Below are 12,744 nucleotides of genomic sequence, written 5' to 3'. Positions count from 1 at the left end.
CTGAATCTTGACTCAAAAGGCAAACATCAAAGTAACTCTGGGTGAGAAGATAAAAGCTCCATGATGCAGAAAGTGAGGGCCCATAGCTTCTTTTTATTTATTTGTTTATTTATTTTTGAGACAGAGTCTCGTTCTGTCTGCCAGGCTGGAGTGCAGTTGTGTAATCTCGGCTCACTGCAACCTCCATCTCCTGGGTTCAAGCGATTCTCCTGCCCCAGCCTCCCAAGTAGCTGGGACTACAGGTGCCCGCCATCATGCCCAGATAATTTTTGTATTTTTAGTAGAGATGGGGTTTCACCATATTGGCCAGGCTGGTCTTGAACTCTTGACCTTGTGGTCCACCTGCCTCGGCCTCCCAAAGTGCCAGGATTACAGGCGTGAGCCACTGCGCCCAGCCTTATTTATTTATTTTTGAGACAGAGTCTCGATTATCACCCAGGCTGGAGTACAGTGGCATGATCATGGCTCACTGCAACCTCCGCCTCCCGGGCTCAAGCGGTTCTCCTGCCTCAGCATCCAAATAGCTGGGATTACAGGTGCGTGCTACTATGCCCAGCTAATTTTTGTATTTTTAGTAGAGACAAGTTTTTACCATGTTAAGTAGGCTGGTCTCGAGCTCCTGACCTCAGGTGAACCATCCACCTCAGCCTCCAAAAGTGCTGAGATTATAGGTGTGAGCCACCACACCCGGCCACGCATAGCTTCTTAGTGGTCACTTGGCACAAACAGGGAACGCCTGTCCCTGCTTAGACAACTCAAGGCCACTACATTAAGGACAACCACCAAAATCAGAATGAAAGGGTACCTCATGACTTTAGGGCTAGCTGTGTCCCATCAGAGCGGAAGGCCAGGTCCTGGCCTTAGCATAGGACCTTATCGGAGAGTAACAAGGGGAGAGGCTTCAGCGTGAGAAAACCGGTCAGGCGTGGTGGCTCAAACCTGTAATCCCAGCACTTTGGGAGGCCGAGGCGGGTAGATCACTTGAGGTCAGGAATTCGAGACCAGGCTGGACAACATGGTAAAACCCTGTCTCTCCTAAAAATACAAAAATTAGCCGAGCATGGGGGTGCACACCTATAATCCCACCTACTTGGGAGGCTGAGGCACGAGAATCACTTGAACCCTGGAGGCGTAAGTTGCAGTGAGCCGAGATCACACCACTGCACTCCAGCCTGAGCGACAGAGCAAGACTCTAAAAAAAAAAGGAAAGAAAAAAAAGTGAGAAAACTAGGCCTGGTTTCAGTTCTGCCATGACTGGCTGATCAGCCCTGGACAAACCACCACGCGTGTCCCGGCCCCTGCTTCCTTATGCATCAACAAGAAGGTAATAATGCCCATCACACAGGGCAGTGGTGAGGCTCAGAAAGCATATTAGTAGACCATGTGGAAGAATTCTGCTTGCCCGTTTTGAAGGAGCGATTAACCATGTATAGAAATTAGGCATGAGTCTCAGGATGATAAAGGCCAAGGTGGGTGATATTAAGATGCAATTCCGTCATTGCTGCTGTGATTATCATCACCCTTGTATTCTTCCAATTTCCTCACCTCCTACTTTATTGAATGCTTTCAGCAACCCTGTGAGGAAGGTAAGGAAGGGCAAATAATTATGATGTCCGTTTTAGAGGGGAAAGAAAGGCAAGAAGAGTTTATACTGTCAAATGCTGCCTGGCTGGTTTGCATGACAGGGCTTTCTCTTCAACCTAGTTCAGGAGCTGAACGTCCCCATCTTCAGAATAGGTGCGAGTCAACAGCAGAGCTCTTATATGGATGAATTGTAAGACAAAAAAAAAAAGAGAGAAAGAGAGACATGTATATTAGGAGATAAGAGACATCGAATAATGGGTATGAGGGTTCTTTCTGGGGGTGATGACAATATCCTAAAATTGGATTATGGTGATGGTTTTACAACTCTGTAAATACAGTAAAAAACATATATTTGTACACCTTAAGTGAATTTCATAGAATGTAAATTATATGTCAGCCAGGCGCAGTGGCTCGCGCCTGTAATCCTAGCATTTTGAGAGGCTGAGGTAGGCTGATTGCTTGAGCTCAGGAGTTCGAGACCAGCCTGGGCAACATGGTGAAACCCCATCTCTACTAAAAATGCAAAAATTAGCTGGGCGTGGTGGCGCATGCCTGTAATCCCAGCTGCTCGGGAGGCTGAGGATCACTTGAACCCGGGAGGCAGAGGTTGCAGTGAGCCAAGATTCACACCACTGTACTCCAGCTTGGGTGACAATGTGAGACCCTGTCTCCAAAATAAAATAAATAAATAAATAATATTCCCAACAAAGCTGTTAAAGGAAAGGACATGCCATTTTTTTTATTGGGCAAGATGAAACTACTGTGGCTATGGATGCATATTTGAGTGATAAAACTCTAAAGAAATGCAAGGAAGTGATTAGTGTGAAAGTCAAGACTCCTTTCAGGCACAGGGAGGGTTTTGTGATTAGAATGGGGCACAGGAAGGAGCTTCTGGGGCGGGTAGTAGGTTCTATTTCCTGACCTGAATGATAGTTACAAGGGTATTTACCTTATAATAACTCATTAAGCTCCACATGTTTCATGTAGTTTTCTGTATCTGTTTTCTTATATAATAAAATGGTTGTTAAAAATAGGGGAAATCAAGTATGAAATAACACCCTGTGTCAGACATACTGTAGGGTGGCCCCCGTGAGCCCCACTTCCTGGCATTCATGTCCTTCTGTAGTCCCCTCCCCTGGAGTGTGGGTGGTACCGTGACTTGCTTCTAATCAATAGAAGGCAAAGGCAGTGGGATGTACATGATTACGTGTTTGTGTGGTTATGCTATGTAAGATTTTGTGTCATCTGGCTAGGATACCCTCTCCCTTGTTGGCTTTGAGGAAGCAAGCAGCTGTGTTGCAAAGGCCTATGGAGTAAGGAACTGAGGGTGGTCTCCAGCCAACAACCAGAAAGAAACTGAGGCCCTCAGTCCGGCAACTCACAAGGAACTGAAGGCTGCCAACAACCATGTGAGTTTGGAGGCAGATCCTTCCCCATTCGAGCCTCTGATGACCCTGTGTCCCCAGATGACATGTTGATTGCAGCTTGTAAAACTCCAATGTAGGAGCCTCAGCTAAGCTATGCCCTGACTCCTGACTCACAGAAAGTGTGAAATAATATATATGTGTTATTTTAAACCATTAAATTTGTGGCAATATTCTTCATAGCGATTGATAAGTAGCAAATTGTGTTTAGAGATCCTCTGAGACTGTCCTCAGGTTCAGTGATTCCCTAGAAGGACTCACAGAATTCAGCAAAGCTGTTGTACTCATGGTTACAGTTTATTACAGTGAAAGGCTACAGATTAAAATCAGCAATGAAGAAAGGCACAGGAGGCAAGGTCCAAGAGAACTTCCAATTATCCTCTCCTGGCAGAGTCTTCAGGATAATGCTTAATTCTCCCAGCAATGATGTGTGGACACAATGATGTGTGCACAGAGTATTACCATCCAGGGTAGCTCACCCATGCCTTGGTGTCTAGGGCTTTTACTGGGGATTGGTCACATAGGCATGCTTCACTGCCCACATGGCTGACTTAGTCTCCTCAGCTTGACCTTGCAAGGTCAAGCTAATACTGCATGGCCCAAGGCCCACAGGTAAACAAAAACACTTTTATCAGGCAGGATATTCTAATGGCTTAGAGGTTATCTCCCAGGAGCCGGGCAGGGGCCTGTCCTTTATTTGGAATGTCCAGGGTTCAAACATCCCAAGTTCATCCTGTATCACACAAAAGGATTAACTTCAAAAGTGGTATTCTTGGCCAGGTGTTGTGGCTCACACCTGTAATCCAGCACCTTGGGAGGCTGAGGTGGGAGGACTGCTTAAGGCCAGGAATTCAACGCCAGCCTGGGCAACCTAGGGAGATCCAATCTCTATTGTAATTTTTCTTAAAAGTGGTATTCTTAAGTTACTACCCTGATTGATGACAGGGAGAGAGACCAGGAAACCACTGTGTTGTAATCCCTGAGGAAACCTTACACCTTTACTTGCTTTATTATCAGGTAATTTCCAGGATGTAAGCCATACAGCCAGAAGGCAGGGTGCAGAGGAGAGGCGGCAGAGATGGTACACTCATACAGAAGCTTCTCCTGATTGTCCACCGAATAGAAGGCAAGCTTCCCCTCCTCAAGGTTCAGCCAGATGCCCACCACCCCAGGTCTGTCTGAGCCAAGGACAGTTTCCTTGACCATGTGCCATGCAGAGAGCTGGTTAGTCCCCTTCCATTCCACACAACAAGAGTCCATAGTCCTTCCCAGGACCTGGTCACGGCTCATCTCCCAGGAAGCCACCCCAACTGCCCAGTGGCTGCAGTTCCTAGTGTCCACTTCCCAGTAATGCTTTCCAGAAAAGAGGGCCTGGGAACACAAGACCTGGCTGGTAGAAAACCTCTCACAGCTCCAGCGATAGGGTTGTGGGCGCTGAGACACAGTCACTGTACGGGAATCGGTGGACACCTCCAGGCTGCAGGAAAGGCTCTTCAAGTTAAAGGTTGGATGGATGGCCCCTTTGGGAAAAAAAAAGAACACCAAGAACATGGCCAGTCATCTGTTGACCATCCATGCTAAGAAGTCTTGGAATAGCAAAAAGCAACTTTGTATCTTTTGGTGTGATGTTTCACTCACACTGGCATTAAAATTATTCGGTGTGATGTTTCACTCACACTGGCATTAAAATTATTCGGTGTGATGTTTCACTCACACTGGCATTAAAATTGGTACATCACCCAACAGGAAGAAATGATAAATGTTTCAGATGATAGATAAGCTAACTACCTTGATCTGATCACTATGCATCATATGTATTGAAACATCACTATGTATCCCATAAATATGTACAATGACTACATTTATTTATTTTAAAAATTTATTTAGAAAAGAAGCAGGATTTTGCCATGTTTCCCAGGCTGGTGTTGAACTCCTGAGCTCCAGCAATCCTGCCATCTCAGCCTCCCAAAGTGCTGCGATTACAGGCATGAGCCATTGCACCCAGACTATACAATTATTATATGTCAATTTTAAAAATCAGGCCAGCCCGGCGCGGTGGCTCACGCCTCTAATCCCAGCACTTTGGGAGGCCGAGGCGGGCAGATCACAAGGTCAGGAGATCAAGACCATCTTGACTAACACGGTGAAACCCTGTCTCTACTAAAAACACAAAAGATTAGCCAGGCATGGTGGTAGGCTCCTGTAGCAGAGCTTGCAGTGAGCCGAGATCACGCCACTGCACTCCAGCCTGGGCGACAGAGCGAGGCTCCGTCTCAAAAAAAAAAAAAAAAAAAAAAAAAAAATTAGCTGGGCATGGTAGCTCATGCCTGTAATCCCAGCTACTCGGGAGGCTGAGGCAGGAAAATTGCTTGAGCCTGGGAGGCAGAGGTTGCAGTGAGCCAAGATGTGCCACTGCACTCCAGCCTGGGGAACAGAGAAGATTTTGTCTCAAAAACAAAACAAAACAAACAAACAAACAAACGGTGGCCCACGCCTATTATCCCAGCACTTTGGGAGGCTGAGGCGGGCAGATCACGAGGTCAGGAGTTTGAGACCAGCCATGGCTAACCTGGTGAAACCCCGTTTCTACTAAAAATACAAAAAATTAGCCAGGCGTGGTAGCACATGCCTGTAATCCCAGCTACTCGGAAGGCTGAGGCAGGGGAATCATTTGAACCCAGGAGCCAGAGGTTGCAGTGAGCCGAGATCGTGCCATTGCACTCCAGCTTAGGCAACAGGAGCGAAACTCCTTCTCAAAAAAAAAAAAAAAAAATTCAAGCCAGGCACAGTGGCTCATGCCTGGAATCCCAGCACTTTGAGAGGCTGAGGTGGGAGGATCACTTGAGGCGAGGAGTTCCAGACCAGCCTGGGCAACATAGAGAGACCCTGTCTCTACAAAAATAAGCAAGCAAACAACCAAAAATTGGTACATCGACTTGCAATTTTCTATACATACCTCTGATATTATTATATCAACAATACCCCTTTCCCATATTAATTTTTACTAACCCACTAGTCATCTTTTAGGAAGCCCTCTTGGCATCCCACCCAGCAAAGTCATCTCTTGCTTTTCTCAACACCTCTGGTGCTTTATGTGTTCTCTCATGATACTTACCAGCTTCTATCTATCTATCTATCTACCTACCTACCTACCTACCTATATATATATATTTTTTGAGACAGAGTTTTGCTCTTGTTGCCCAGGCTGGAGTGCAATGGCACGATCTCAGCTCACCACAACCTCTGCCTCCCAGGTTCAAGCAATTCTCCTGCGTCGGCCTCCTGAGAAGCTGTGATTACAGACATGCACCACCATGTCTGGCTAATTTTGTATTTTTAGTAGAGACGGGGTTTCTCCATGTTGGCCAGGCTGGTCTCGAACTCCCGACCTCAAGTGATCCACCTGCCTCGGCCTCCCAAAGTGCTGGGATTATAGGAATGAGCCACCGTGCCTGGCCCATCTTCTATCTATCTAGCTGTTTATACCTTCCCAGTTAAACTGAAACTTCCTGATGAAGGACCATATCTTATTCACTTTGTGTATTTAATACGGTTTCCTATTGAGCGAATAAATTGCTAACTCTTATAAAACATGACTACTCCAGGTGTTTTACTCATACTCACTCACTTAACCCTCATGGCAATCCCGCAAGAGAAGTACTATATTATCTCCATTTTACAGATGAGGAAACCCAGGCTCTAGGAGTTTAAGTGACTTGTTCAAGATCACACAGCTAGTTAGTGGAGCTGCTGGGCGTCAAACCCAAGCAGTCTGGCTCCGGGATCCATGCTCTTAAGGACTGTCCCAGACTGAGATGGCAGGAATATCTCAGCAGGTTTAGGAAAAGGCAGTTGGTTGTAGTTGGTGGCCACAGCACAGATGCAGAAATACCTCAGCAGGTTTGGGTATTTGGCTGTAGTTGGTGGCCACAGCAGAGAGGCTCAAAGGTTGGCTGGACTCTTGAGTGCTCTTGGATCTAGAGTCTCAACCTGCTTTGCCTTTGCAATCAGCTCCCCCCGTGGAGGGACCTGGCATAGGGAACACACCCATGTGCAGTAAGCCAAGGAGTGGCCCTAGCAGTAGGGAGATGGACATACGATGTTCTCGAAGCTCTGCTCCACAGCAAGCCAAACCCAGGTTTAAAGTGGACCACATACTTACACTGAGCAAACTGAGAAGCTCTCTTGAGTGCAGGGTGGCTCTGGTCAGGCAATGGGCATGAGGAGGAAGATGGGGCTTCCGGGAGTTCTCCTAAATAACAAAAAAATTAAGAGAGGAAAGTCCCATCAGAAAAAGGCAAATTGAAGGTATCCAAACATCATGATCAAGGCACATGGCTTGTCTTCTTATCATCTGCACATTTTTCAGTGTCAGGACTGGATCAGGCAGAGGCAGTGCCTGCAGCCCGGGTATGTTCACCTCCATGTTCTCACTGTGGACTTTTCACTCTTTCTTCACTAAGCTCTCAGCTCCTTGCTGGGAAAGATGTCGTCCATCTATGTGTTCTAAGCACCAAGCCCCATACCAGCCCCACAGATAGAAGGTGTTTTATGCACATCCATAAAATAAAATTAACTAACACAGTTCCAGGGGATTGCAGCACCCTAACACCTACAATATCCAGGATCCCCAAGTCAATGCTTTAAACAGGTGTTAAACTGGGTAACATGAGTTGGTGTGAAACTCATCACCACTGCTGACACCTCCTAATTCCCTCTCAATGTGCTAAAGTTTAATTATTAACTTAAAGCAGTCATCTGTGCTAGAGTGCAATGACCACGTCAGGCAGATAAGTAAGGGAAGTCCTAGAGTGCAGACTTTGAAGGCAAAATCTTGTCCTATTTGTATCTTGAAGTGACAGCAGCTGAAGTGAATCTAAGACTCTGCCTGAGAAGAGACAAAAGACCTTGTCTAGGGTGTGCTTGTGATAACTTAGGTCATGAGAGCAAGAGAGCTGCCTGTCAAGAGGTCATCCTCAAAGTTCAGGTGGGAACTGAAGCAATCCATGTGTCCATAGAAAGAGAAATGGATAAAGAAATGTGATGTATACATACAATGGAATATTATTTAACCTTAAAAAGTAACAAATTATGGCCGGGCGTGGTGGCTCACACCTGTAATCCCAGCACTTTGGGAGGCCAAGGCGGGCAGATCACAAGGTCAGGAGTTCAAGACCAGCCTGGCCAATGTGGTGAAACCCCATCTCTACTAAAAATACAAAAATTAGCCAGGTGTGGTGGCACGCGGCTGTAGTTCCAGCTACTTGGGAAGCTGAGGCAGGAGAATCGCTTGAACCCGGGAGGCGGAGGTTGCAGTGAGCCGAGATCATGACACTGACTCCAGCCTGGGCGACAAAGCGAGACTCCATCTCCAAAAAAAAGGTAATGAATTCTGGCTAGACACGGTGGCTCACGCCTGTAATCCCAGCACTTTGGGAGGCTGAGATGGGCAGATCACCTGAGGTCAGGAGTTCCAGACCTCCCTGGCCAACATGGCAAAACCCTGTCGCTACTAAAAATACACACACACACACACACACACACACAAAATTAGTCAGGGGTGGCAGCACATGCCTATAATCCCAGCTACTACTCAGGAGGCAGAGGTGGGAGAATCGCTTGAATCCAGGAGGCACAGGTTGCAGTGAGTTGAGATCGTGCCACTGCACTCCAGCCTGGATGATAGAGCAAGACTCCATCTCAAACAACAAAAAAAAGTAACAAATTCTGATATATGCTACAACATAGATGAGCTTGGGGAACATTACACTAAGTGAAGTAAACCTCTCACACACAAATATTGTATGATTCCACTCACATGAGCTATCTAGAATAGTCAAATTAATAGACAGAAAGTGGAATAGTGGTTGCTGGGTGTGAGGGGGTTGAGGGAATGTGGAATTGTTGCTTAATGGATATAGTTTCAATTCTGCAACATGAAGCAAGGCATGGTGGCCCATGCTTATAGTCCCAGCTAGTTAGGAGGCTGAGGCAGGAGGATCACTTGAGGCCAGGAGTTCCAGACCAGCCTGGGCAACATAATGAGACCCTGTCTCTACAAAACAATTCTTTTTTTTTTTTTTTTTTTTTTTTTTTGAGATGGAGCGCTCTGTCGCCCAGGCTGGAGTGCAGTGGCGCAATCTCAGCTCACTGCAAGCTCCACCTCCCGGGTTCACGCCATTCTCCTGCCTCAGCCGCCCGAGTAGCTGGGACTACGGACGCCTGCCACCACACCCGGCTAATTGTTTGTATTTTTAGTAGAGACAGGGTTTCACCATGTTAGCCAGGATGGTCTCGATCTCCTGATCTTGTGATCCGCCCACCTCGGCCTCCCAAAGTGCTGCGATTACAGGCCAAACAATTCTTTAAATAGCTGAACATGGCGGTGTGAGCCTACAGTCCTGGCTACTGGGGAGGCTGAAGCAGGAGGACTGAGGTTACAGTGAGCCATGGTTGTGCCACTGTACTCTAGCCTGGGCAACAAAGTAAGACCTATCCCTAAAATTAAAATTAAAGTTACAGGCCAGGTACAGTGGCTCACACCTGTAATCCCAGCACTTTGGGAGGCCAAGACAGGTGGATCACCTGAGCCCAGGAGTTCAAGACCAGCCTGGCCAACATGGCGTAACCCTGTCTCCACTAAAAATACAAAACGAATTAGCCAGGTGTGGTGGTGGATGCCTGTAATGCCAGCTACTCTGGAGGCTGAGGCAGGAGAATCGTTTGAACCCAGGAGGTGGAGGTTGCAGTGAGCCAAGATCGTGCCATTGCATTCCAGCCTGGGCAACAAGAGTGAAACTCCGTATCAAAAAAAAAAAAAAAATTAAAGTTACAAAAAAGAAACTGATCTGGAGATTGGTTATATGATAATGTAAGCACACTTAACAGTACTGAGCTCTGAGCTGCCTACATTTTTGTTGTTGTAGCCAAGGCTGGAGTGCAGTGGCCCGATTTCAGCTCACTACAACTTCTGCCTCCCAGGCTCAAGTGATACTCCCACTTCAGCCTCCCAAGTAGCTGGGACTACAGGCGTGCGCCACCACAGCAGGCTAGTTTTTGTATTTTTGGTAGAGAAGTGGGTCTCACTGTTACCCAGGCTGCTCTTGAACTCCTGGACTCAGGTGATCCGCCCACCTCAACCTCCCAAAGTGCTGTGATTACAGGCGTGAGCCACTGCACCTGACTGAGCTGCCTACTTCAAAACAGTAAATTTTATGTTATATGTATTTTCACCACAATTTAGAAAAACACAAAATTCAGATGAATATCACTGTTCTCCTATTTAGCTGATAGGATTGTTACTTATTGTTAATTAGTGTTTTTAAAATGTTTGACTGGGCACCGTGGCTCACGCCTGTAATCCCAACAATTTTGGGAAGTTGAGTCAGGAGGATCACTTGAGCCCAAGGGTGGGAGACCAGCCTGGGCAACATGGCAAAACTCCATCACTACAAAAAGTACAAAAAAATTAGCTGAGTGTGGTGGCACACGCCTGTATTCCCAGCTACTTGGGAGTCTTCGGCGGGAAGATCACCTGAGCCTGGGAGATTGAGGCTGCAGTGACTGCGCCACTGCACTCCAGCCTGGGTAACAAAGAACCTGTCTCAAAATTTAAAAATTAATTAATTAATTAATTCAGCAGAATGCAGATTATAAACAAAAGAAAAAGAGAGGAAAAAAAATTTTATAAACGTTTGCAAGACCTACTGAAGTTATTTACTTTTTTTTTTTTAATTAACATTCCCTAATACTTTTATCTCTATTGATGAGAGAAATAATCTACACTTAACCATGGAAACTGATAATTTTTTCCAAAGAATAATGGTTATCCAGTTAAGAGCAACATTTTAAGCAGAGCAACATCCTTAAACATGAAAATGCTATGAGATATGTCTATAAAGTGGCACTATGCAAATCTTATTTAAAATTCGCTAGGGGCTCAGTGTGGTGGTTCATGCCTATAATCCCAGCGCTTTGGGAGCCAAAGCACAAGGATTGCTGGAGGCTAGGAGATCAACACCAGCCTGGGCAATAAAGTGAGATCCCTGTCTCTATTTAAAAAACAAATAAGGCCAGGCGCAGTGGCTCACGCCTGTAATCCCAGCACTTTAGGAGGCTGAGGCAGGCAGATCACCTGAGGTCAGGAGTTTAAGACCAGCCCGGCCAACATGGTGAAACCCCGTCTCTACTAAAAATACAAAAATTAACCAGATGTGGTGGTGGCAGCTTGTAATCCCAGCTGCTCAGGAGGCTGAGGTAGGAGAATCGCTTGAACCCGGGAGGCAGAGGCTGTGGTGAGCCGAGATCGTGCCACTGCACTCCAGCCTGGGCGACAGAGCGAGACTCTGTCTCAAAAATAACAATAATAATAATAATAAACAACAAATAAAACAAAATGCACTAGGATACATGCTGAGATATACTTGAAATGAGTCAAAGGTTTAAATGTAAAACATGAAACCACAGATTTAAATGTAAACTGTAAAAGTAAAAACACACACATATACCTGAGAAAATTCCTTTCTAAACCTCAGGGGGTTGAGTTTTCTAACTAAAACTTAAAATCTACAATGCATAAAAGAAAAAACGAATAAAATTTACTACATGAAAATAGAAGCAAGACCTCTTCTCCACAAAAAAATAAACAAAAAATTAACTGAGCATGGTAGCGCCACCTGCAGTCCCACCTACTCAAGGGGCTAAGATGAACTAATTGCTTGAGCCCAGGAGTTCCAGGCCAGCCTAGGCAACATAGCAAAACCCTGTCTCTCCCCAAAACACAAGAATTAGCCGGGCGCGCTGACATGTGCCTGCGGTCCCAGCTACTCAGGAGGCTAAGGAGGGAGGATCACTTGAGCCTGGGAGGTCAAGGCTGGGGTGAGCCATGATCGCACCACTGCACTCCAGCCTGGGCAACAAAGTAAAACCTTGTCTCAAAAAAATAAAAAAGAAATATTTAGAGCCCAGGAATTGCCACAGCACTCTAGTCAACCAGTCTAGGCAACAGAACAAGACCCTGTCTCCTGTCTCTAAAAAAAAAAAATTGAGGCCAGGCATGGTGGTTCACACCTGTAATACCAGCACTTTGGCAGGCAGAGATAGAAGGATTACTTCAGCCTAGCAGTTTGAGACCAGCCTGGGCAAAACAGTGAGATTTCATCTCTATAAAAAATTATGTAAAGGCCAGGCGCGATGGCTCATTCCTGTGTAATCCCAGCATGTTGGGAGGCCAAGGCAGGTGGATCACCTGAGGTCAGAAGTTTGAGACCAGCCTGACCAACATGGAGAAACCCTGTCTCTACTAAAAATATAAAAATTAGCCAGGTGTGGTGGCACAGGCCTGTAATCTCAGCTACTTGGGAGACTAAGGCAGGAGAATCGCTTGAACCCGGGAGACAGATGTTGCAGTGAGCCAGATCGCACTTTTGCACTCCAGCCTGGGCAACAAGAGCGAAACGCCTTTAAAAAAAAAAAAAAAAAAAGTAAATTAAAAAATGTCTATATGGCATTATAAAACCTGCAAAAGATACATAAAAAGACAAATGACATATTAAGAAACAAAATTTGCAATTCATATAACAGACAAAAGGTTAATCCCTTTAATTTACAGAGAGCTCCTAAATGTCAATTTTTAGAAGACCAATAACACAAGATATGAAAGACAATTCATGGAGAAGCACAAATTAAAAGTGTAGTATAGGCCGGGCGCGGTGGCTCATGCCTGTAATCCCAGCAC

At 45.9% G+C, this 12,744-nt stretch overlaps 1 protein-coding gene and 1 long non-coding RNA gene across 5 annotated transcripts in view; one reads left to right on the top strand and one right to left on the bottom strand.

Moving 5' to 3' along the window:
• LOC103878720 overlaps positions 1-12,744 on the top strand; it is a 30,003-nt gene that overhangs the window by 12,726 nt on the left and 4,533 nt on the right. The window lies entirely within an intron of this gene.
• RNF135 (ring finger protein 135) overlaps positions 3,285-12,744 on the bottom strand; it is a 30,863-nt gene continuing 21,403 nt past the window's right edge. For 3 of the 4 annotated variants that reach the window (XM_021928920.2, XM_003912580.5, XM_009190081.4), the window contains 2 exons: positions 7,171-7,260; positions 3,285-4,528 (listed from right to left, as the gene is read on the bottom strand). In XM_021928920.2, the coding sequence (XP_021784612.1) occupies positions 4,502-4,528; positions 7,171-7,260 (117 nt within the window). In that variant the 3' untranslated portion in view covers positions 3,285-4,501. Of the gene's footprint in view, positions 4,529-7,170; positions 7,261-10,542; positions 10,608-12,744 lie in introns of all 4 variants that reach the window. The other variant, XM_009190082.4, reaches the window with a different exon arrangement.

This window comes from Papio anubis, chromosome 17 (assembly GCF_008728515.1).
Source record: "Papio anubis isolate 15944 chromosome 17, Panubis1.0, whole genome shotgun sequence".
NCBI lineage: Eukaryota > Metazoa > Chordata > Mammalia > Primates > Cercopithecidae > Papio > Papio anubis.
The sequence above is the reverse complement of the archived record's forward strand: the minus strand, read 5'-3'. Positions and strand labels throughout refer to the sequence as shown.